The 22,695-nt window shown below is 29.5% G+C and overlaps 1 protein-coding gene, 1 non-coding gene and 1 pseudogene across 5 annotated transcripts; 1 reads left to right on the top strand and 2 right to left on the bottom strand.

The window, feature by feature from the left end:
• The first annotated feature begins 4,983 nt into the window (after window positions 1-4,983).
• Window positions 4,984-8,779, top strand: LOC101268394 (BTB/POZ domain-containing protein At1g67900). Of its 4 annotated transcripts, XM_069297889.1 has the most exons (6): window positions 4,984-5,154; window positions 5,426-5,521; window positions 6,569-6,640; window positions 6,712-6,781; window positions 6,866-8,104; window positions 8,184-8,779. In XM_069297889.1, the coding sequence occupies exons 3-6, from the start codon at window positions 6,582-6,584 to the stop codon at window positions 8,646-8,648; spliced, it is 1,833 nt and encodes a 610-aa protein (XP_069153990.1). In that variant the 5' UTR covers window positions 4,984-5,154; window positions 5,426-5,521; window positions 6,569-6,581; the 3' UTR covers window positions 8,649-8,779. The 4 variants fall into 4 exon arrangements, with proteins under 4 accessions (XP_069153990.1, XP_004239131.2, XP_025886886.2 ...); XM_004239083.5 differs by having other exon boundaries at window positions 5,021-5,521; XM_069297890.1 differs by lacking the exons at window positions 4,984-5,154; window positions 5,426-5,521 and adding an exon at window positions 6,069-6,141.
• Window positions 8,780-17,268: 8,489 nt separating this feature from the next.
• Window positions 17,269-18,684, bottom strand: LOC112941536 (uncharacterized). The gene is made up of 3 exons (XR_011221125.1): window positions 18,308-18,684; window positions 17,923-18,102; window positions 17,269-17,532 (listed from the first exon to the last, which is right to left on the bottom strand). It is a non-coding gene; the product is annotated as an uncharacterized protein (transcript).
• Window positions 18,685-19,247: 563 nt separating this feature from the next.
• LOC138348475 (uncharacterized) lies at window positions 19,248-22,481 on the bottom strand (annotated as a pseudogene).
• Between the last annotated feature and the right edge of the window lie 214 nt (window positions 22,482-22,695).

Here is a 22,695-nt window from a genome sequence, read left to right as displayed (position 1 = left end):
ACTTTATAAATAGAGGCATGTTCCTTCTAACTTAATTAGCAATCACAATGTAGTTTTAAGGGCTTTGAGAGTTTTGGTTAGAGGGAGAATTTGTGAACCTCTCATGTATTCCGAGTGAATTGGTCGAGGTTGTTTCTCTCTGTATTTTGTACTCTCATATTTATAGTGGATTGCTCATCTCCTTTGTGGACGTAGGTCAATTGACCGAACCACGTTAAATCTCTGTGTCTTTTGGTATATTTCTCGTTGTCTTCTTACTCGTGGTCTTTCGAGGTTTGTATTGCTAGCTTCCGCGTTTACACCTGCTTATTTCCGGTCCTAACAAGTGGTATCAGAGCCAGATTCAATAATGGAGTCACGTTCAGTGGTTCGATAAATCGATGATTGAACTAAGTCAGAAAGAGGTGTTCATCTTGACGGGTGTAATTCTAGCCGCAACCTTTTTGACAGTAATGAAGATTTTGTTGGAGAAATTGTTTCAGAGAGGTTTTCTGTGTTGAGACATAAATTTTGCAAAGGAGATTATGGAGAGGAGAAGCAAGTTGTTGAAGATTAAGTAAAGAAGGTGGACAAATTTATTTTGTCCGAAATTCAGGCCAAGGGGGAGATTTGTTGGGTTTTATTTGCCCTGATTTCTTACCATAAATAGGTTTTCCTTTTGGGAAAAGGTTTTGAATTGACTAATTCTTTTTTTGGTAGGAAAAGATTTAGGACTCTATAAATAGAGGCATGTTTCTTCTAACTTAATTAGCATTCACAATGTAGTCTTAAGGGATTTGAGAGTTTCGGTTAGGGGGAGAATTTATCGGTCACAAGCTTGATACGTTATCACTTGTGTGAACCTCCCATGTATTCCGAGTGAATTGGTCGAGGTTGTTTCTCTCTGTATTTTGTACTCTCATATTTATAGTGGATTGCTCATCTCCTTTGTGGACGTATGTCAATTGACCGAACCACGTTAAATCTCTGTGTCTTTTGGTATATTTCTCGTTGTCTTCTTACTCGTGGTCTTTCGAGGTTTGTATTGTTAGATTCCGCGTTTACACCTGCTTATTTTAGGTCCTAACAATATTTGTGTTGAAGCTTCGATTAAATTTAAAATGTACATTACAGGTACTATTCGTAGATGACAATCTTAACAGAATTTTTTTTATATTCTAAATTCAAACTTAATATCTATGATTAAGTATTATCTTTTTTAACCGGCCACTAGAATTTTTGTTCTTGTAATTCCTTTTCCTTTCCAACTGTGAAATTAAGGATTCTTTAATCCCTCCTTTTATATTAGTTGTATATTATTTTTAAAAGAAATTATTCACGACTATAATTTTATAATTCGGACGGTTATAGGTAAAAAAAAAAGATATGATACATTGCGTGTATACAATATGCTTTCAATAATGTATATATAATTCAAATGAAAAAAACAATAAAGTTCAATTGAATTTACGTAGACACATAAAATGAATTAAGATCTCCTAACTACTAACCAAATAAATAAGTAAAAATGATCTTTTCACATCTGTTATAAAAAAAAAAATCATTATACATAACCTACAAAATACCCTAGATCTTATAAGACTTGAAAATCAGAAACGTATATAGAATTTTGAGATGATGGATACTATTATGAAAAGGTGAATCGAAGATGTAAATTTGGATCAGTTGACATTTACGTTCTAAATCATTAAAATTTTAAAATATTTTCCATCTATCCAAACGGTGTTATCCAATTTTAGAAAGGAAAATAAAACAAGATAGATAAAAGATTTATATTTCTAACCTCACATAGGTGCACCCAATCATCATTGAACGACATTATATGATATTTCGGGTGTGAATTCACATATCTAAATTTAAACATTTTTTAAAAAATATAACATTACTACATGAGTTCACGTAAACCTAGTAAACCCCTGCTTGAAATCTCCCTCTAGAATTCTTCTATAAATAAATCTAGTTATATTATTATAAGAGCTTAATTAATTAATTAGCTCTCCACTATATATATTTTTTTCTAACGGTGAAGTGATATTTTCAACTATTTTTGGGTCCATTGATCACTAGTGTCTACATTGAGGCCCACAAAAAGGAGAATGACCCTACATGTTTAATACTGGTAACCCCGTTGGCTAACAAAGATAGCGACCCAGACGGACGCCGTTGCCACTTGCTTCATCATTTTAACCCGAAAACGTTAAAATTTGTGTAACATTGAACAAGTATATAGACATATATATCATGTGTGACACTTTATATAACAATTCATGACCATCTGAATATATCATGTTATATATAGATATGTATATCTACTTATTTAATTTTATATAAACTTAAAAGATCATTGAACTATTAACTAATTACTGAATCATCAATTGAATAGTAATTTACTTAATTTTCATAACGAATTAATTGATAATTCGATAATAATGGTTGAATTATAGTTTACTCCTTAAACATACTATAAAGTATAAAGTAATTTGACCCTAGGTAGTTATGCTAGCTAGTTTCATTTTTTATTTTTTTTGGTTGTTGTTTTAATCTTTTGATAAATGAATTTCTTTGAATTTACCTCTTCAATTATTTCTTCCCTTTGTTCTCTGATCTGTCGTTTTTTACTTTTTTTTTTTCCTTGCTTTATTCATTAGCCCTTCATTCCCTTTTCTGGCATTTTATAGCACATATATTCCAAAGGATATTCAAAGTGATTACACAAAACAAAAGGCTTTGCTATAAAAGCTGAAATGGTTCCATGGAATAAACCTATACTACTATAGAATAGTTTTTGGTTACTAGATTCATTCTATATTTCTTCATTTATTTTTACTTGTCAGGTTTTGTTATTCGAAAATCAAATTAAATGAACTTTGACCAACATTTTAAACTATTATAAAGTGGTATCATCAAACTCTATATTGAGACATTGATCCTATCAAGTAATAATTACTTCCTTAGTGTAAGTTGTCACCTTCCAATTTATCAGACACGTTGACCCCAAAAAATTTCGTCTTCTAATAAACCAAAACAATAAACAACATACGCAACTAATAATTTTATATCGAGATTAAGAATATTTTGGATTATAAGTACATTAAATGGACTAGAAAATTATTTTACAAGGTCGAAATAAAATAATTATTCAATACATACAAAATGTACTAGCATAAGAAGTTTGAAACTATACTCACATAATTCTGATAATTTATATATAAACCAATTCTATAATCATATTGGTAGCTTTGTTCAATTTTCATCTCAGAGCGTGAACATAAATTAAACTTAATATTTACAAGAACAAACGATTTAATCTTATGTGTTTTAGCTAAATTCTATATACTAAATTATCTACTATATATACAAATAATAGACATACAAATGAACTTATTTAAAAGTAAACTTTGATATTAATCGAATATATATATAAATGAATGAAGTGAGTGGTGGTGCATATGTTGATATAGACCTATTTGGCAAATGCCAATGATAATGGTCCTGGCCGGACCTTGATAGAGGTAACTCATCATATACTTTCCTCCAGCTACGCATCACCAAACATTGATAGAGCCATTACACATTCAATTCTTGTAGAATAGCTAGAGGTAATTGACATATATATCTAGCTTGGACCTTCGTGTTCGGTGATGAATTCAGAAATCTTAATTCAAAATATCGATATACATATACGATATATACTAATATAATTTTTAAGAAGAGTGTTCAACTGTTACTTCGCTTGTGCCAACTCCAACTATGGGTCAATATCTCTTTATTTGTTACCATGCAACATATTAGGTTGATGCACAAAACACCATAGTTTATTATATTTGAATTACCAAAAAAGACAATGGTATGTATATATCATATATCATTACAATTGAAACCAACCATTATTCCTACTTAATTAGACACTTTTGTTTTGTTATAAAAGTGTGGTATACGCAACACTAACTACTTCAATTATTATATACATACTATATAATTCAACAACTAATTCAGTCACTGTCTTTGGCAATTCTTAAGAAGTCTTCTATGAAATGATGACGATTCTACATATTTTGCATGCTAGAAAGTAACTAATAAAACAAATGAAACTAAATTTAACAAGAAAATAAATGACAGAAAGTACTTAGTATAAAATTTGCACCTAAGTTTTAGGATGTCAACTTAGCAATAAGTGATTGCTAAACCAACAACATATATAAAGTTTTGTGGCTTACCAAAACCTTCGTTATTAATCAAAGATTTTATATTCGAGTGCTAAGTGTAGAGTTATTCTAGTTTATTTTTGTGATGATCGTCATGGGATACGTATCATTTCCGATCAACATGTACCTCATAATTACTCTGTCCATCAATGCTAAGTTTTGCCCCTGAGACCTCAGGGTTACTTTAATTTTTAGGACGTGCTTTATTCTTTATTGTAAAACTTTCTTACGTAAATTCAATTTTAATCGAATCTCAATATGAATATCAGTAGACGTAATAGCAACAAACTTTACTTTGTTTTTGTATGGATAAGTGGATAGAACATATAGATGCCACGGCCACATACTAATATTCTCTTCAATTTTAATTTTTCCTAAGTTTATTTAACGGGACCCAAAACTTTTCATTCAGAGTTATTATCACTGTGATTGATTTTGTTATCAAATATAATTTTTACGATAAAGTATTATTTCAGTAGAATCCAAGGCAGAAAACAAAATTGACCAACATATCTTTCAACTTCCAAATTAATGCATTTTATCCCCACCTCAATATTTTAATCTCTACAAAAAAAAAAGAGTCTAATTGAGGTAAACTAAATTCTACAATTCACACACAAATTTGAACAAATTATATTTAATGGCTATGGCCCTCTTTTAATAAATGTTTGATGGTCTAGTTATTATTATTATTTAGATATATTGAAAAACAAGGGCAAACTTTTTTTTGTCCCCATTTAATTATTATTTATATATATCATGAACTTGAGGCCCTTGTGTGAGAATACTTAAAAGCCCAACTTTGAAAGTGATACACAATATATATCCTTTTACTTTCTGCTCTCTTCTTTATATCATTACTTTTTCTTTACATGTAGTATTCTTTTTCTTTTTCTTTTTATTCCCAAAAGGAAAAGAATATTATTTCTTGTATTATAAACCTAAAAAGGTAAATGTTTAATACAAAGAGAGCGGCGTAGGATGACTTGTATCATTGTTTTTGACTAAAATAATCAAAAACTTTGCTAACAAAGAAGACCCGTGCAAATTCAGAATTTTCACTATAATAAATATTTCGAAAAATTAAGAAAAAGTTTTTATTTTTGAATTTTAAAATTTACGATATAATCGAATCATCTTATATTTTTATTTTCAAAAATTTTGAAATCTATAAAAAAAAATTATCAAAGTAGTGAATAAACGTCCTCGCCTTTTTCTAGATCCGCTTCCGCCCCTAACATAGGATAAGCACGTGGGCGTCGGCTCTCTCTTATTGCTGGCTGGCAGTTGGCACTGAACAGAGTCTATCAAAACAGGTAAAATGATAAACAGTTTTGTCAAATTTTGTCTCTCTTTATTTTATTTATTTTTATTTGCTTTTGCCATTAATGGAAATACAACATGAAATGAGTAGAAATACAAAAGAGTCTATAATTTTTTCAAGAAAAAAAAAATATTCAAATTTACTCCTCAATTTATGATTATGTGTTAAAATTATCGTCAAATTGAAGCTTCTTTTAAGAATCAAGGACATAATGAGACTTTTTATAACAATTAGGTAAAATTTTAACTACCTAAACTTTAATTTTATTCGTAAGGATTCGATTTTTCACATTTGAATAATTTCAACAGCTCAATTGATTAGTTACTTTATTTTACTATTCATGTCAAAGTCCGTCTTAGTGTAATTTGACATATTTTGTATTTAAGAATTCATCATAAATTGACTAATTTTAATATCGAGTTAACATATTTTTGCTATTGTTTATTTATAGAATTCACGAAGAAAGGGGATTTTTTATTTTTTTTTGTATTTTCCATTTTCCATTATTAATATTGAATAAATTTTGTGGCTCTTGATTTCCTTTTTCTTTTTCTCTTTTCAAAATTAATTGATTTATATTGTCACAGTCCTTTGAATTAAATGAGAGTTGGGGTACGTTTGATTCTTTCTGTTTTCATGTCACTAACTAAAATTTTCTTGATTCTTATCATTTTGGTCAGCATCATCATTAATATAAATTGCATTAGTGCAAGCCAGATACTAACAAATCCACAACCTTTAGTTTCATGTCCCTCCTCTTCTCTCTATTATTATTTATTTTTCTCCTTAGCAACTATTTGTTGAGTTGAAATAAGTGTCAATCTTGTTATGTTATTTACCAAACTTTTTTTTAGACAGGATATTCTAAACTAACTAGTGCTTCTTTTTGTTTTTAGACAATATCTATTGCTATTTGCTAGTACTAGTAGTGGTGTCTAATAAAAGTGAACCTTTCAACTGTTGTAGAATTTAGCTTTGTCTCTCATGGTTTTGCATATTGCTTGATATATTTTGTGTTTTTTTTTTGTAAAACAAAAAGAGGGCAAGAAAATATGAAGTTTATGAAACTTGGATCTAGGCCTGACACTTTCATTACTACTGAGGCTGTAAGGTAATTTTATTGATTGTTTCTTTGAACTCAAAAAGAAAAACATTCAAAAATTATTTTTTGTGTTGATACAGGTCTGTTAATTCTGAAGTTATTAGTGATCTTATAGTTCAAGTAAAGGGTAGTAGATATTTGCTTCACAAGGTTAGATTCTTTACCTTTTTGCTCAAAGTATTTATTATATGAAATTTTGTATATTCAAACGGTTAGTTGTTTGTGTTAAAACAGTTTCCCCTGCTGTCAAAGTGTTCAAGGCTACAGAGGCTATGTTCTGAAATTCCAGAAACTTCACAGCATCAAATTGTGCAGTTACCAGATTTTCCAGGTGGAATTGAGGCATTTGAGATATGTGCAAAGTTCTGTTATGGAATTACCATCACTCTAAGTGCTTACAACATTGTCGCGGCTCGTTGTGCTGCAGAGTATTTGCAGATGACAGAGGATGTAGAGAAAGGGAACTTGATTTACAAACTTGAAGTGTTTTTCAATTCTTGTATACTTTCAGGTTGGAAAGACTCCATTGTGACATTACAAACTACAAAGTCTTTCCCTTTATGGTCTGAGGATTTGGTAATCACAAGCAGATGCATTGAAGCTATTGCTTCGAAAGTTTTAGCTAATCCAAACCTATCGAGAAGAGGGCCGAGGGATGATATTTCTTGCGTTGAATCCGATAGCAGAAGGCATAATAAAGTTTCGTCTAAAGTTTGGTGGGCTGAAGATTTAGCTGAATTGAGCATAGACCTATACTGGAGAAGTATGATAGCTATCAAATCTGGTGGCAAAGTAGCTGCAGCTGTTATCGGTGATGCATTGAGAGTTTACGCCTCAAGATGGTTACCAAACATTTCAAAATATGCAAATGTTGAGAAACAGATAGTACATGATCCATCCGAATCGGATTCCATTGGTAAACATAGGCTACTTTTGGAGTCAATAATCAGCTTGTTACCAGCTGAGAAAGGGGCTGTTTCGTGTAGTTTCTTGTTGAAACTAGTTAAAGCAACAAACCTATTGAAGGGTTCTTGCTCCTCTAAAATGGAATTAGCAAGAAGAGTTGGACTTCAATTAGAAGATGCTAGTGTTAACGATCTGTTAATACCTTGTGTTTCACACACACGTGACACAATATATGATGTGGATATAGTTATTACCATATTACAACAGTTCATGTTGCAGGTTCAAAGTCCTCCAACAAGTCCAGTAACAAGGAAAGTAGATTTTGAGAGGAGAAGGTCTCGATCCGCGGAGAATATTGACCTTGAGTTTGAAGAAAGTAGAAGATCATCCTCAGCATCACATAGCTCAAAACTCAAGGTAGCTAAGCTTGTCGATGGATACCTTCAAGTAATCGCTAGTGACACAAGTTTACCCTTATCAAAATTCATATCGATAGCTGAAGCAATCCCAGAATTTGCTAGGCTTGACCATGATGATCTTTACAAAGCCATCGACATCTATCTCAAGGTAAAAACTTGCACATGTGTCCTAAAAATGAACTTTTAATACCGTCAGTGTGTATAACTTTTTACAACTTCAAACGCAGGGTCATCCAGGGCTAAACAAGAGCGAAAGAAAGCGTTTGTGCAGGATATTAGACTGCAAGAAACTATCGATGGATATTTGTATGCATGCTGCTCAAAATGAATTACTTCCATTAAGGGTAGTTGTTCAAGTTCTTTTTTTCGAGCAAGCTAGAAGCGCCATGTCTGGTGGTCATGTAACAGAGTTGCCTAGTAACATCAAAGCACTACTAGCAAACCATCATCATCAAACAGCCAACACTTCAGCATCTTTTAACAAGGACAAAATGACACCACTTAATGATGACCAATGGAGTAATGCATCAGCCCTAAAATCGCCAAAGTCATCGAATCTTTCAACTCTGAAAATGAAGCTAGCTGAGGAGGATGATTTACATGAAATTGGAAAATCTTCAAGAATTAAAGCTTTATGTCTTCTTCCAAATAGACCAAAAAAAATGTTGAGTAAGTTATGGTCAAACAAGTGACAATTTCATCATTTGTTTTTACTTTTGTTAGTTTTCTGGAGAACAATTTGTAGCCTTTTACAATAGACAAATCGTATTGGTGTAAAATGTAAACCTAAGCTAATAAAAGTACAAAAATTTTACAATTAGAATTATGTGTTGAGCTTCTTTTCTTGGATTACTACATACATGTACCATCAATTTACAAAATTGAATTACAAAATGCCAGGTATAATGCGACAAGCAAGAAGCTCAACCTCTTTCAAATATACAAAATGAATTCTAAATCTAAAGGCATAATACATAAAATAACCTTTTTAACTTGGCTTCAAATCACAGTTATGTCGTTCAATTTTGGGTGTGCACAAGTAGACACTTAAACTTGTATAAAATTGAACAAATAGACACACATATCCTATATGTCATCCTACATGTCATTTTTTGTGCTACGTGTATTTTGCCATGTAGGACTCATATGTTTATTTATTTAAAAGTTAGATGGTTAAAGTGTCTGTTTGTTTATTATGAAAGTTGGAGGTCAAAGTTAGAATTTGAAGTCAAGTTTAGGATCTAATATATGTATTATGCCAAATCTAAATGAATCATACTTTCCACGGAGGCTTGTACTATGAAATATATTATACAAAAATTTTGGATTAACATATAGATATAGTAATTGGAACATCTTCTTCCTCACATTATCTTTTTCTCCTTGAATTTTCACACAGAGATTATTACTCATTTCATATCTAGAATTTTCTATTTTTGTACTGATATCATATTGAATTGTTTAACCTTCTCATCATCTAAAAACTTGAGCGACTAGAAAAAACACACATATTTTATCCATCTTCTAAATTAATCTCATCATTCTAGTGCTTTTTGGACCAACATTCTAGTACATACGTGGCCTTTGATTCAGGACTCAAATCTAGTGCTTTTAACATATACCTATTCTAGTACACGTATCATAATTTAATCCTAAACTTTTCATATTTTCTAGCTCATGAACAAATTAAGCATACATATATACATGCATCTTAAAATTAATTTCCTAGTACATGTTTTAAATAAAGGGATAATCATGTAATTGAAGAACGTTGTGCAGTAATTTTCTTTTGAATATTTTCCAAGTTGTATTAATTAGATTGAGAAATCCATCTTATTAAATTATTTTTCTCAGATACAATTATACTAATTACTGACAACAAGCATATACTGAAATTTGTTTTGTTCGTTAAATCATTTATAATTATGCACATAACAGCTAATAAGGCTCGTTTTATTAAAAACAAAAGATGCTTCGATTTTTTCTCATCATAATAATTATGTCTCTTTTTATTTTTCTCTTTTGAGTATAAACAGCTTGATTATTATTAATTTACAGATCTAGGTGTTCGACATTTGTGAAATCTTGGTGATTTGTAACATGTGATATGTGTCAATTATTTGTATCCACATGCATATGAGTTAAATTTTGCTTGGGAATTAAGGCTGTCCAATTTTGTTTCAAAAATTTTATATATTGGTTTTTTTTTCATTACGTGTTTGGAGTCTGCATTGCAGTTTTAACTAAATTTGAATCGTATACTGTATAATTTATTCGAAAATAACGCTTCCAACAAGATTTTCTCCTTCATATCGAAGGCTCGAACCTGAGACTTTTTAATACACCACTGACTCATGTTGGTGACATTGTTATTATTGCGAAACAAGCATGATACATAATGTGGGAGTTTAGTTTTGTTGACAGACATATTCATAGTATTTTGCTTGGGTTTACCAAAAATGTAGTAACTGCAAATATACCCCAGATCGATAGGATATGTCAGATTTTGTAAAATGGTACAAAAAATTTAGCATAAAATCCAAAGCTGCCCCTTCTTAAGGCTACACTAATTAAAATGATTCATGTTAGCAACTGGAGATGTAGGGTTGCATTGATATAACAAGATTGCATGCTTGTTTTTGAAATTATTCTTTTTCATTTTGGTGGACAATTACTGTATATCTCCCATCCTTGTTTTAAGTTATTGGAATTTTGGAACCCACTTGATTAGTTGATTTCCGCTGGAACATGAAATTACGCTGATAAACAAATATAGATCAGTTAATTAGCTAATCAATATATATATATATATATATATAAATAGGAGCTGATGTGGCACCTCTCTATGACCTCCATTTCAATTTCTTTTTTTCCTTTTTTTTTTTCATTTATTTTCATTAAATAATTTGTTTATTAATTAAAAAATTCATTCATATTTATTATTCTAATTATACCTAATAAGTTACAACAAAACCTCCATCTATTTACATTCCCTACTTAAATAATATGTCTTTTCAACTTATTTTTAATTATTCTTATGGTTTACATAAACTATAAATAACAACTATCTATATTCAATGATCATTCTCATTTTCTCATTCTTTCTTTTTATTAGTATAGTTTTTTTCTCTTTTACATCTTTTTCATCAATCATGTACTTAATAAGTTCACCATATGATCTTCATATTGATAAAGATCATAGATATATTCTTCAAGATTCATCAAATTGATGTTTGCATTAGTTTGGTACAAGTTTATGAAAATGAAGAAGGAATCATAATTATTTCAAGATTTCATCAAGAAGATGATCATATTAGTAAAAAAGTTTGAATGATTTCCAAATATTTTGAAGATTAATTCATTCATGTATTATTTTGATTATATTTTTTAGTTAGATATATAATTTCATGTTATTCAACAAAAATTAAATTATGAAACTCTACTAATTAACACATTAGAAAGCTCAATTAACATTATTTTCTTCATTTTACTTTGCTCTTTTTCTTCTTCTTCTTCTTCTTCTTCTTTTTATTATTATTATTATTATTGTTGTTGTTGTTGTTGTTGTTGTTGTTGTTGTTATTATTATTATTATTATTATTATTATTATAATTATTATTATTCTTATTATTATTCTTATTCTTATTCTTATTATTATTATTATTATTATTATTATTATTATTATTATTATTATTATTATTATGTGAATGAATGAAAATGAAAAGTTATATAGTTTTATTTTTATGTAATTTTTTCGTCAAGTTCTAATTAATATTTTAATTTTTGTCACAGTTGAAAAATATAATATTGCACATGATACATTTCTTATAACTATTGCATATTGATGTCCCTAAAAAATATATGATGTAGTTTATCATATTAAAAAATAGTCATAGACTAAACAAAAAATAAATTAATCATTTTTAGTACTTTTAAAAAATTTAATGAATAAATAAATTATTTAATGAAAAGAATGAAGAAATTTTTTTCCCTTAGTCACATTAATTATATTAAAACTAAAAAGTGTAATTTATTTAACTTCTCTTAATTATTGAAAATGAGAAACATAAAAAAAAGTGATGTGACATTTATCTTCTCTTTATTGACCTTTTTTATTATTTAAATTAATTAATTTTTGTAAAAGTAATTTACTTAATTAATTAAAAATAATTTTTATTAATAGATAAACATTTACAATAAAAACTTTTCACATACTACTTTATTAGGAGTAAATAATAATCATCCATAACTCACATCTAATTTTCAATCCTAATAGATTGATTTTCCACTTTCTTTTCCTTTTTTTTTTGACATTCTTCTGATTATAATTTTAGAATAACAATTTTAAAAAAATATTTTAAGTTATTTTCTCTTTATTATTTACTTACAACCAATATATCTATTTACATATAAAGTTAGAATGTTAGAAATAAATAAGATGATGTGGTACATTTCTATTACCTCCGATCACATGTATTTTTTCTCTAAATTATTTAGCATGTTTTTTATTTTTCTTCACCAGTGTGATATTGTAAAATATATTTTCAAAATTTCCTCTTCAAATAATTACATAATAGTATTATTTTGCATAATTAACATTTTTTTTATATATGTAACTTTTATTTTTAATTGTTAATTGTTAATTAATAATATTCATGACTTCAAAACCTTTCATGTGGATAACCCCCTAAAGTAATTAATGTGCAAGTTATATAGTTTTTCTTATCTTACTTAGTTGCTACAAGTAACAATTTTAAAGAGATTTTCTATAGAGTTTTTGTATTTTATTAGTATTTTTTTATATATTATAAATTTATAAGTGTTTATTAACAATTTGGTATATTACAACAGTTGCTTTTTTTTTCGTTCTGTAATAATAATTATTGTGTTGCTATTTTTTAAAAAATATTGAATGTTTGCTTTTCATATTAGATTCATGTTAAATTAAAAAAATTAAGTAGAGTATATTGTTAGTTGAATAATGAAAATATGATACTCCTATTGAATTGCTTATTGTAGTGTTGACATGATTTCTCAATATACCGAAGATGATTTTCACCAAAATAAAAGTCAACCTTTTGTTATTTTACAAGCAATAGATTCTAAAAAATGTAATTATTTTAGATAAAATAATATGATAAGCATGACTTGAAATTAGTTGTATATTTCCACTCTAGGAATCATATATGATATGTTTTCTAATTTATTAAATTATCGGTTATCAATTTATTTAGAGTAACTTTTTTCATTAATATTTTTTATATGAACATTGTATAATTTAACTCCCTCCTAAAATATAATTTAGAATTTACTACAACCGCATAAAGAAAAAGAAAATTTTCATGAAATTATTTTTCTTTCTTTACATGTTTCTAAAGATAACATACAAAATTGATTATACGAAATCAACTATATTTAAAATACTAAAAGCATAGATAGTGAACAACAAATTGAAAAATATTATTTATTGGGTTCAATAATAATAAATATTTGACTCGATATATTTAAACAAAAAAATTTATTCATAAATCTAATAATGTCCGCGCAAAGCGCGGATATGTTAACTAGTATAGCTATAATTTAAACTCACAATTTCTTTTGTGCGCCTCTCTCCTCTCTCCTCTCTTATACATATACTAATACAAATTATATGTGTATATGTACACAATTATATGCCAAATATATCAATACAATTAACCTCTCTTCACTCTCTTGCTTGTCTTTCTCCTCCCGCTCCCAATCTTGCTTGTCTCTTTCCTCCCTCTCCCGATCTCACTCGCTAGATATACAAATATAATATATATATATATATATATATATATATATGTCGGTTACATAATACAATTATCTGACAGATATACATATACAATTCGACAGATATACAAATACAATTCACCTCTTTGTCCTGTCTCACTCGCCTCTCTCTTCCATCTCCCAATCTCACTCGCCTCTCTCTTCCATCTCCCAATCTCATTCGCCTTTCTCCTTCCTCTAACATGTAGCTACTAATCGTAATTATGAAACTATAGAGATAGAGCTTAATTAAACTACTTGTAGTGGATATTTGTAAAATTTCTCCTAGCTAGATCCATTAAAATGGACTAGGTATGTCGACCGACTCATTCCAATCTGCGATTATTTGTAGAATTGAACTATGAATTTGAAATCTATTTCAGATTAGGGGTTTTAATGCCGGTTTGTGGGACTTGAGCATAATGAATTGGATCGGTTCGTGAGACTTGAGCAATATGAATATAATACTAAAAATAAGTGCATCCAAACTCAAAGTCTACTAAAATCAATATATATATATATATATATATATTAATTTAACAAATTTTATGTTTAAGAACATTCTCTTGTACGGTTGTACTCAAAATATTTGCATAACAAAATCATGTATTCCTATTATTATCTTGTAAATATTTACATATATTAATATTTTAAAATTTAAATTTTAATTAAAAAATCATTACAAAATATATTTCCTTAAAAAAAGATTTGGCCCATCGTGGGCCACATATAATAATGAATTGGGCTTGACATTTTTTGAAGGAAAAATTACGTTACTTACCTAACATTTGATAGTTAATTATGCTTTAAATTAAGTTATGAATAACAATTATTGTTTAAGACGTTAAGTCAGGCTCCAACTTTTTTATTTTTTAGTTTATCAAAACATGTAGAATCCTTTTTCTCCTTTTATACGAATCTACACACTATCTCACTTTAGCATACCCACTTAATTTGCTCCTTAAATCTATCAACACCCCCATAAAATTACTGAACCGAATCAAAACTCAAATTTTAAAATTTTTGAATCAATCATCCTAATAGTGCAAAATCAATTTCAAGTAATATTAATTCACAATTACATAAATTAATTTACTAAAGAAATGTAAGTGAAATACATTTGTGTTTGAACAAGAATAACAACGACAATGAAAATTTATATATGACAAATTCATTTTTTTAAAAAAAATAATTGAAATCTGAAAGTAAACTCATTAACTATGTAATCATTAATTGTTAATGTAATAATGAAAAGTTGAAAAATTTCAGTACATAATTAAAGGAATTCAGTTATTTTATTTAATCCATTATAATTCTAATTGTATCACTGTATAATTAAAAACAAAACAACTGTGGAAGATGATTATTGTGCAACGGACCAACAAGAAGCAGAAGACTTAAAGTTATAGCCGTGTTTTTGTTTTTTCTTTTCTTTTCAATTGGTATATGACATAATTAATGAGTTATAATTTTAGCCGATTGTATTTATTAAATAATTACTAACTACCATATGTATAAGTATTCAATTATGCTATTTCTAGTTATATTCATACATGACTAATATTGTATAGTTATACAACTATAACTATATATTTGTATAATGAAGGCCTGTTATTGGTATATTTTGTGTACAATCTATATAATATAGAGCTCAAATCGTCATATATACAAATTGATATGTATAAATGAAAATTATTCAACTATACACGGTTGTTGACTTAAAATATAAAACGACTTATATACAAAATATACAATATGCTTAGACACACAAACAAATTTAATTTGAAATTCGATATCAATTATATACATATACAAATGATTTTTAAGCAAATTAACTACTTCATATAGAATGTTAATACACTTAAAACTATTTTAAACTTATAAACAACTATATAATTCAAATGAATATTTGTAGTCAATAACATAACAATGTAAATTAAACACACATTAACCAAGTAATATATGAAGTACATATAAATTGAATGTAGACAGAAAAATATACAACGTGTAATGGATACATTGTATATACCACACAACAAAAAATCAATGAATTATGTTCTAATTCAGAAGAAATTTCGATATAATGAACACATGGATACATTGTATATACCACACAACAAAAAATCAATGAATTATGTTCTAATTCAGAAGAAATTTCGATATAATGAACACAATGAGCACTCTGTGGTTGTCGAGAATGAAAGTCTTATTTGGTAACGTATGCAATTGAAATAAATGATCTTTAATTAAGTTTTTTTTTTACTTACCGCATAATTAGTTATATATAATTTTAAATATGATATTATATAGGGAAACTTTCATATATAGCCACTTAAAAATAGTTTAATTACTCTCCATATCTATAGTTTGATAATTACAATTCGTAGCTACATGTTATATGGAGGAGAGAGGCGAACGAGACTGGAAGAGAGAGGAGAGATAGGGAGAAAGAGTGGGAGAAAGGTGAATTGGATATGTATATCGGTTAAATAATTGTATATATTATACATATGTATTTGTATATATGGGAAGCAAGAGTGGGAGAGGGACGAGAGAGGCGTGCGAGAGAGGCAGAGAATGGGAGAGAGGTGAATCGTGTATGTATATAATTGTATATTATACATATACATTTGTATATAGAGCAAGCGAGAGGGGAGAGAGTGGGAGAGAGGTGAATTGTAATGTATATAGGTTAAATAATCGTATATTATACGTATATATTTGTATATTCTGGCGAATTATACATATACAAATGTGACTAATTATACAAACTCAAAGTCAGCCTACATAATTAATGTATAATGTTAGTCGCGAATGGTGATTTGTTGTGTACTTTTCCCTATTATATATTTATTTTATGAAAAGGGCAAAATAAACAAATCGGATTCACTAGCTAATTAAACTATTGCTATGATACGTAAATAGACAAACTGCGATTAATGAAGCCTAATACTTTAGCTTAAATGCTACTTCCATAGAAGGAAGGATTTAAACAAAAGGAGAGGCCGGCAATATTAGTTATAAAAAAATCAAAACAAGAAAGGTAGACGTAATATCGTAAATCACAAGAAAAATGAGTGTTATACAGTAAAACCTCGAGGGAGACTTATGAAATTATCTCAATTCTATAAGGTATAAGATTGGAATATTTACATAATTGTCTATTACAATTAAATTATTCATCCGATCATATTCATTAAAGTATCTTTACCTGATATTCTGAACCAAAAACAAAATTACCTCCAACAACTCAAATCGACCATGCCAAAAACATGATATTAGGCCCCAAATTCAAATATGAAATCATTGTATTATAGAGCAAAGCCAAATCGACTTCAAATTCTACACACTTAAATAAATACTAATAACATATCTCGATACATGCGTCCTTTTCTATAATTTCCCTTTTAACATCCACAAACCACAAAAGGAAAAAACCCTCAGTACATTTATATGCTTACTCCAAGCTACCTTTCATTATAAGAACTCAAGTCTCTATGAGTGAAAACACAAAGGAAATAGATCAACTTAATTATAATTAATTAATAACAAATAGAAAGCAACGTTACAATACATACATTAAAGTACAAGATTTCAACGTAAATGACATAATCCAATTTTTATTGTAACTCCATAGAACTATAGAATTAATTAAGCACCATTGCTAGCTAGTCGTATAAGCATTTGGATTAGCCTTATTAGGATTTGATTCAATACTTTTAGTCCTCTGGAGATTTGGATTAGTCATCGTCGGAGCACGATGAAGCCTACATCTGAATGAACCTGTATCATCATAAAAACGAGTTTAAATTATATATATTGACAATATAAAAAAAGTATTGCTAAATCAAAAAAAATTACCAACACTAACTTTGTATAATACGTACAATGATGAACCTAACTTTTGGACAAAACTCTTTTGCTTATATTTAAAAAAGAAAATCATACAATATTACTAAGTAAACACTCATGATTTTGTTTGGAATTTTCAGATTAAAAGTGATTGACCACCCATTGTAACATTGATTGGTATTTCAGCATAAATTTAGTAAAGTAACTTGTTTGTGCAAGTAAAATTATATCGAGAATGTTAAAAAAATAATAATAAATTATTATATTGTTAGTGTATATAACTGAACTTCGATTCAATCGAAGTTTGATTAAACAAGGAACCTGCATGAGTCGTCGGAGAACAAAGACAATTATTCTTGGACATACTTCCTTGCCTTGCTAATCCTCCCGTCGTTACATTTTCCGATGGTGGCGATATATTTTCCGGCTCCGTCGATGAATTAATCTCCACCTTCATATCCTTAGTTGTAATTGCTCCACCTTCCATATTCCCTCTTCTGACTGAAAAAAAAAAACACACATCAAATTTCATTATAAAAAAAAAATTACAAGTCAATTCACTAAAATGAGTACTAGCTAGTACAAAATTAATAGAAGGTGGAGAATATTTTGTTTTCTCTATGATTAGTATCTTCTTTTTTTTTTAACGACGAAAAAATTTTCAAATCTCATAATTTACGATGAAAGGCCTTGATTTTGAACTTACTTGATCTTGGATGTGTAAGAAGTTGTCTTTTTTAGCAATATTATTGGGGTATGGCTTTTTAAATAAAGATAAGAACTTTGGGAAAAGGGAAGTGATAGTCCAACAGGATTCATGAGGATTATCTTTTTCGATTTTTATGTCTGAGTTTATATTCGATCTTTTATTAAATTTAGATCGTGTATTGCATAATTTATTTAAGAATGATATTTTTGAATTTTTTTTTTATATTCAAAACTCAAAACTTATAATTAAGAGCGAAACAATTCTATCACTTTACCGTAATCATTATTAATTTCGTAAGGATATTTGGTTGTGGGTGAAACTAAAAGGATAAGGAAAAAAGAAAAAGAAAAGTGATGGGATTGCACTATTGTAGTAATTAAAGCAAAGATAGGTATAGTCATATATATATTTATTTTCATTTTATTATATAACATAAATAATATAATACAACTTTCATCTTTAATTCAAATATCTTTAGTCTTTTTCTTTCTTTGGTGTCACGAGAGATATAATCAACTCCATAAAATGTCCCATCTGCATCCAAAATTTAAATCACTTTATGGTCATCACTCAACCACTCCAAATATCCTAAATCAATACAAAGAAAACTTTAATCTATTTCCTACTTTTTTTTTAGAATATTTTATATTAGTATTGTATGATATTTGTGCATAACTCAATCTCTTCTTCAAATCTATACAAGGAAATCATCAATTCATTCTTCAATCAATGTAGCACTTACCCACTCTAACACCCCCCCCCCCCCCCCACCTCACGATCAGTGTTTTGGGAAGCGAGAAGCGGAAAAAAGCGACGAGGGCTTGCTTCACAGAAGCGAGAAGCGTGAAGCGAAGCACTCGCTTTTTTTTAATTAAAAAAAGCGACATTTAGTATAAAAATAAAAAATATTAAATAACTAAATAGAGGTAATATAGTCTTAGATTGAAAGAAATTACATAGGCAAAAATACTCATAAGTCATAACATATAAAGCAAAAAATAAAAAACATAATTAAATCACAAAGATTCAAACTCCTATTCTTCAACTTGATCCTCAAACTCTTCAAGTGCTATAACCAAGGGTTCTACTTGGTCATCATCTTCTTCATCATCAGAAGACTCATCAACAAGGTTTCGACTTGAACTAGAACCTCCAACTTCTCTTTCCTTGCCCCTCAATGTACTCCTCCTAAAACTATAAATATTCTCCTCAACACCACTTGCCACAGAAACATCACCATAAGCGAGACTTTCTTTTTCGTACACTTGTTCATCTTGATGATGTTGTGGTGCTCCAGTTAACCATTCATTTGCCTCATCAATACTATCGAACAAAATTGAATTAATGGTATTACGAGCCTTGTAACGACGCGCCAATGTTCTATTATATTTGATGAGCACTAGATCATTAAGGCGTGTCAACTCCAGCCTATTTCTCTTTTTACTATGGATCTGCACATAGTAGAAAGTAATAATAGGAGGACTTGGGATGATTAAGATATCAATTAAATTAGTAATAATGTATTAATGTAATGTAGTTTCTCACATGTTCATACACGCTCCAATTTCTCTCACAACCGGATGCGCTACAAGTTAAACTTTGTACTCTTATAGCAAAAATTGTTGCAAGTTTGAGACATTATGACCATATTGCATCCACCATTCAACTGTAGAAGAGTTATTTTAAAAGATGTGTAATAACTTAAAAGTTGAAGTTGTAAACAGTTAAAAGATGAAATTCTCACCTGGTGACCTCAAGGTTCTAGCTCTAATGACTGATTCAATTCCAAGTAGGCCACCCGCTTTCATGTACACACCAAGCTCCTCCCCTATTTTGTCTTGCAAAGTTTTATCTGGGATCATCCTCTCTACACATTTATGATATGTCTGCCACACTTCTTCAGTTAAAGTCTTCATGTGATTATTTTTATAGTAGAGTCCTAGGTTTAAAATGTGTCCCGCTGCATGCAAAGGCTGATGAAGTTGATCTGTCCACTTTGCATCAATGATTTCAAAAACACTTTGATATTTTCTTGTATCATAATTGAATGTCTTTTCAATACTTTCTTTGGCCCTATCCATGGCTTCATAAATCGTGGCGGATCTAGAATTTTAAGGTTGTGGGTGCTCTGAAGTGAAACTATAAAAAATATGTGTTAACAATGAGATTTGAACCTTGGTACAACAACATTAAAAGAGTCTTAAGTACCCATCCTAGAACCATTGGGCCAACTATATGATTTATTCATTGGGTGCTCTATGTTAATTTTATACAAATACCTATCGATTTTTACATAGATATATATATATTGTAATGAATTTAATGGGTGCTCGAGCACCCGGCGGACACCATGTGGGTCCGCCCCTGTCATAAATGTAACCCATTGGTGGGTTTTTTCCCCATCTACCATACGAAGTACATGAATTAAAGGACCACCAACTCTGAGTGCTTGAACAACGTCATTCCAAAAAATGGACTAATGATATGTCTCACAACTTCTTTACCAAGAGGTTCCTTTGAATAAATACTCTCATTCCATTCAGTTGACATAAACAAATTTCTCAAATTTTTCTTTTGCTTATAAAAACTATATAAAGTAAAAAAAGTTGTTGCGAATCTTGTCTTGGCGGGTTTTACCAAATTTCTTTGCTTTGTATATCTCCTCATCATATTCAACAACAGTGCCCTTTGATTGATATAAGCATGTATCTTAACAGCCTTGCCAAAAACTGTCAAAAAAATGACAGTTAAAATATAAAGAAATCTAACATGAAGTTTAAAAAAGCAAATTAAATATCAAGACTCAAGTTCACCTGTAGAATACGGGGCTTGTTTGAAAATATCACCAAACATCAAGTTGATACAGTGCTTTTTTTGTTCTCGCTTGCATTATCAGTCACAATTTGTACCATATTTTCCTGCCCTACCTTCATGATAGTCTTCTCAAACAAATTAAACATCTTATTAGAGTCGGTAAAAGAGTTACTAGCATCATAAGATTCAAGAAATACACTTCCTCTTGGAGAGTTCACCAAAACATTAATGACCATTTTTCCGTTCCTTGCTGTCCATTTATCCATCATAATGGAACAATCATGCGTTTTTTATTGAACCTTATGTTCTACTACTATCTTGTTTGTCCTCTCCACCTCCTTTTTTTTTAGAAAAGGAACTCTTACCTCATGATAGGTGGGACGCTTCATTCCAGGGCCATATTGGCCGACTACCTCAATGAATTCACCAAAACTATCTGTGTTGTTAACACAATTGAAAAGAAATCCTGCATCATACATCCACCTAGCAAAAGCAGATACATCACGATCCCTCAAAATCTTTCTAGAAGATTCTAAGTCAAACGGTTCACCATTTCTCTTTTCGTTTGATTTTTGCGAGAAATAGAGATTCAAAGGACCCTTTACGATGTTATTGATGAAAGACCCACTCCCACTACATGAAGGCATCCTTTGTTGCTTTGAGGGAGGCCCCATTGGCATCGACATATTAACTTTAAATTCATTATCATCCATTTCATCATTATCAACAAGATTAACCATGGATGCTTCATGGTTTAATTGAGTTTTAAACTCATTTTTCTTCAACATATATTCTTTGATCTCTTCCCTCACTTTATTCGGAACTTTCGTACATACTTTTAAATCTCTATAGCCATCCATGAGATGTCTTTTGTGACGAAAGATTCCACCATTGTATGTCACATCACAAAAGATACATTTGACTTTTGTGTTACTACCCATAGGAGTTCCATATGCCCAAGCCAGATCTCTCTTTTGTGAAATCTTTTCAAAAAATATAAGTTCACTAAATACTACAAACAAAAAGAAAGTTTCAAAAAATAATATAAAAAAAGCTGCTAGCATACACACTAATCACAAAATAAAAAAAAAGCAAAAGAATTGAAAAAAAAATAGAGGAGGCAACAGTCAGTAATTAGAAAAGAGCAAGCAGCAGAGATGAAGAAAAGAAGAGAAGAAGAAGAAAAAACTAGAGTAGTCGAAACTCAGAGAGATGAACTAACAAATATTAGCTAAAAAAGAGATAAACAAAAAGTTACCTGCAGTCGGTCGAGGTTGAAGAGAGAGGCAGCCAACAACCTCAGTCGAGATCGTCAGGAGAGAAAGAAGAGTCACAAGGAGAGAAAAAAGGGAAAGAGTCGTGAGGAGAGAGAAGGTTATATTTCAGATTATTTTTAAAAAAAAACTTAATTTTTTTTTAAAAAAACCCTAATTGTCGCTTTTTTTTTTATATAAAAAACGCGCTTTTTCCTTAGGGTCGCTTCTCGCTTCTTCATCTGAAGTGAGAGATTTTTTCAGATTGCCTCGCCTCAAGATAAAAAAGCGCACAAGGGTCGCCTCGCTTTAAAGCGC

Source organism: Solanum lycopersicum, chromosome 5, assembly GCF_036512215.1.
Source record: "Solanum lycopersicum chromosome 5, SLM_r2.1".
In the NCBI taxonomy this organism is placed as follows: domain Eukaryota; kingdom Viridiplantae; phylum Streptophyta; class Magnoliopsida; order Solanales; family Solanaceae; genus Solanum; species Solanum lycopersicum.
Note: the sequence above shows the minus strand (reverse complement) of the source record. Positions and strands in the feature narration are given on the sequence as shown.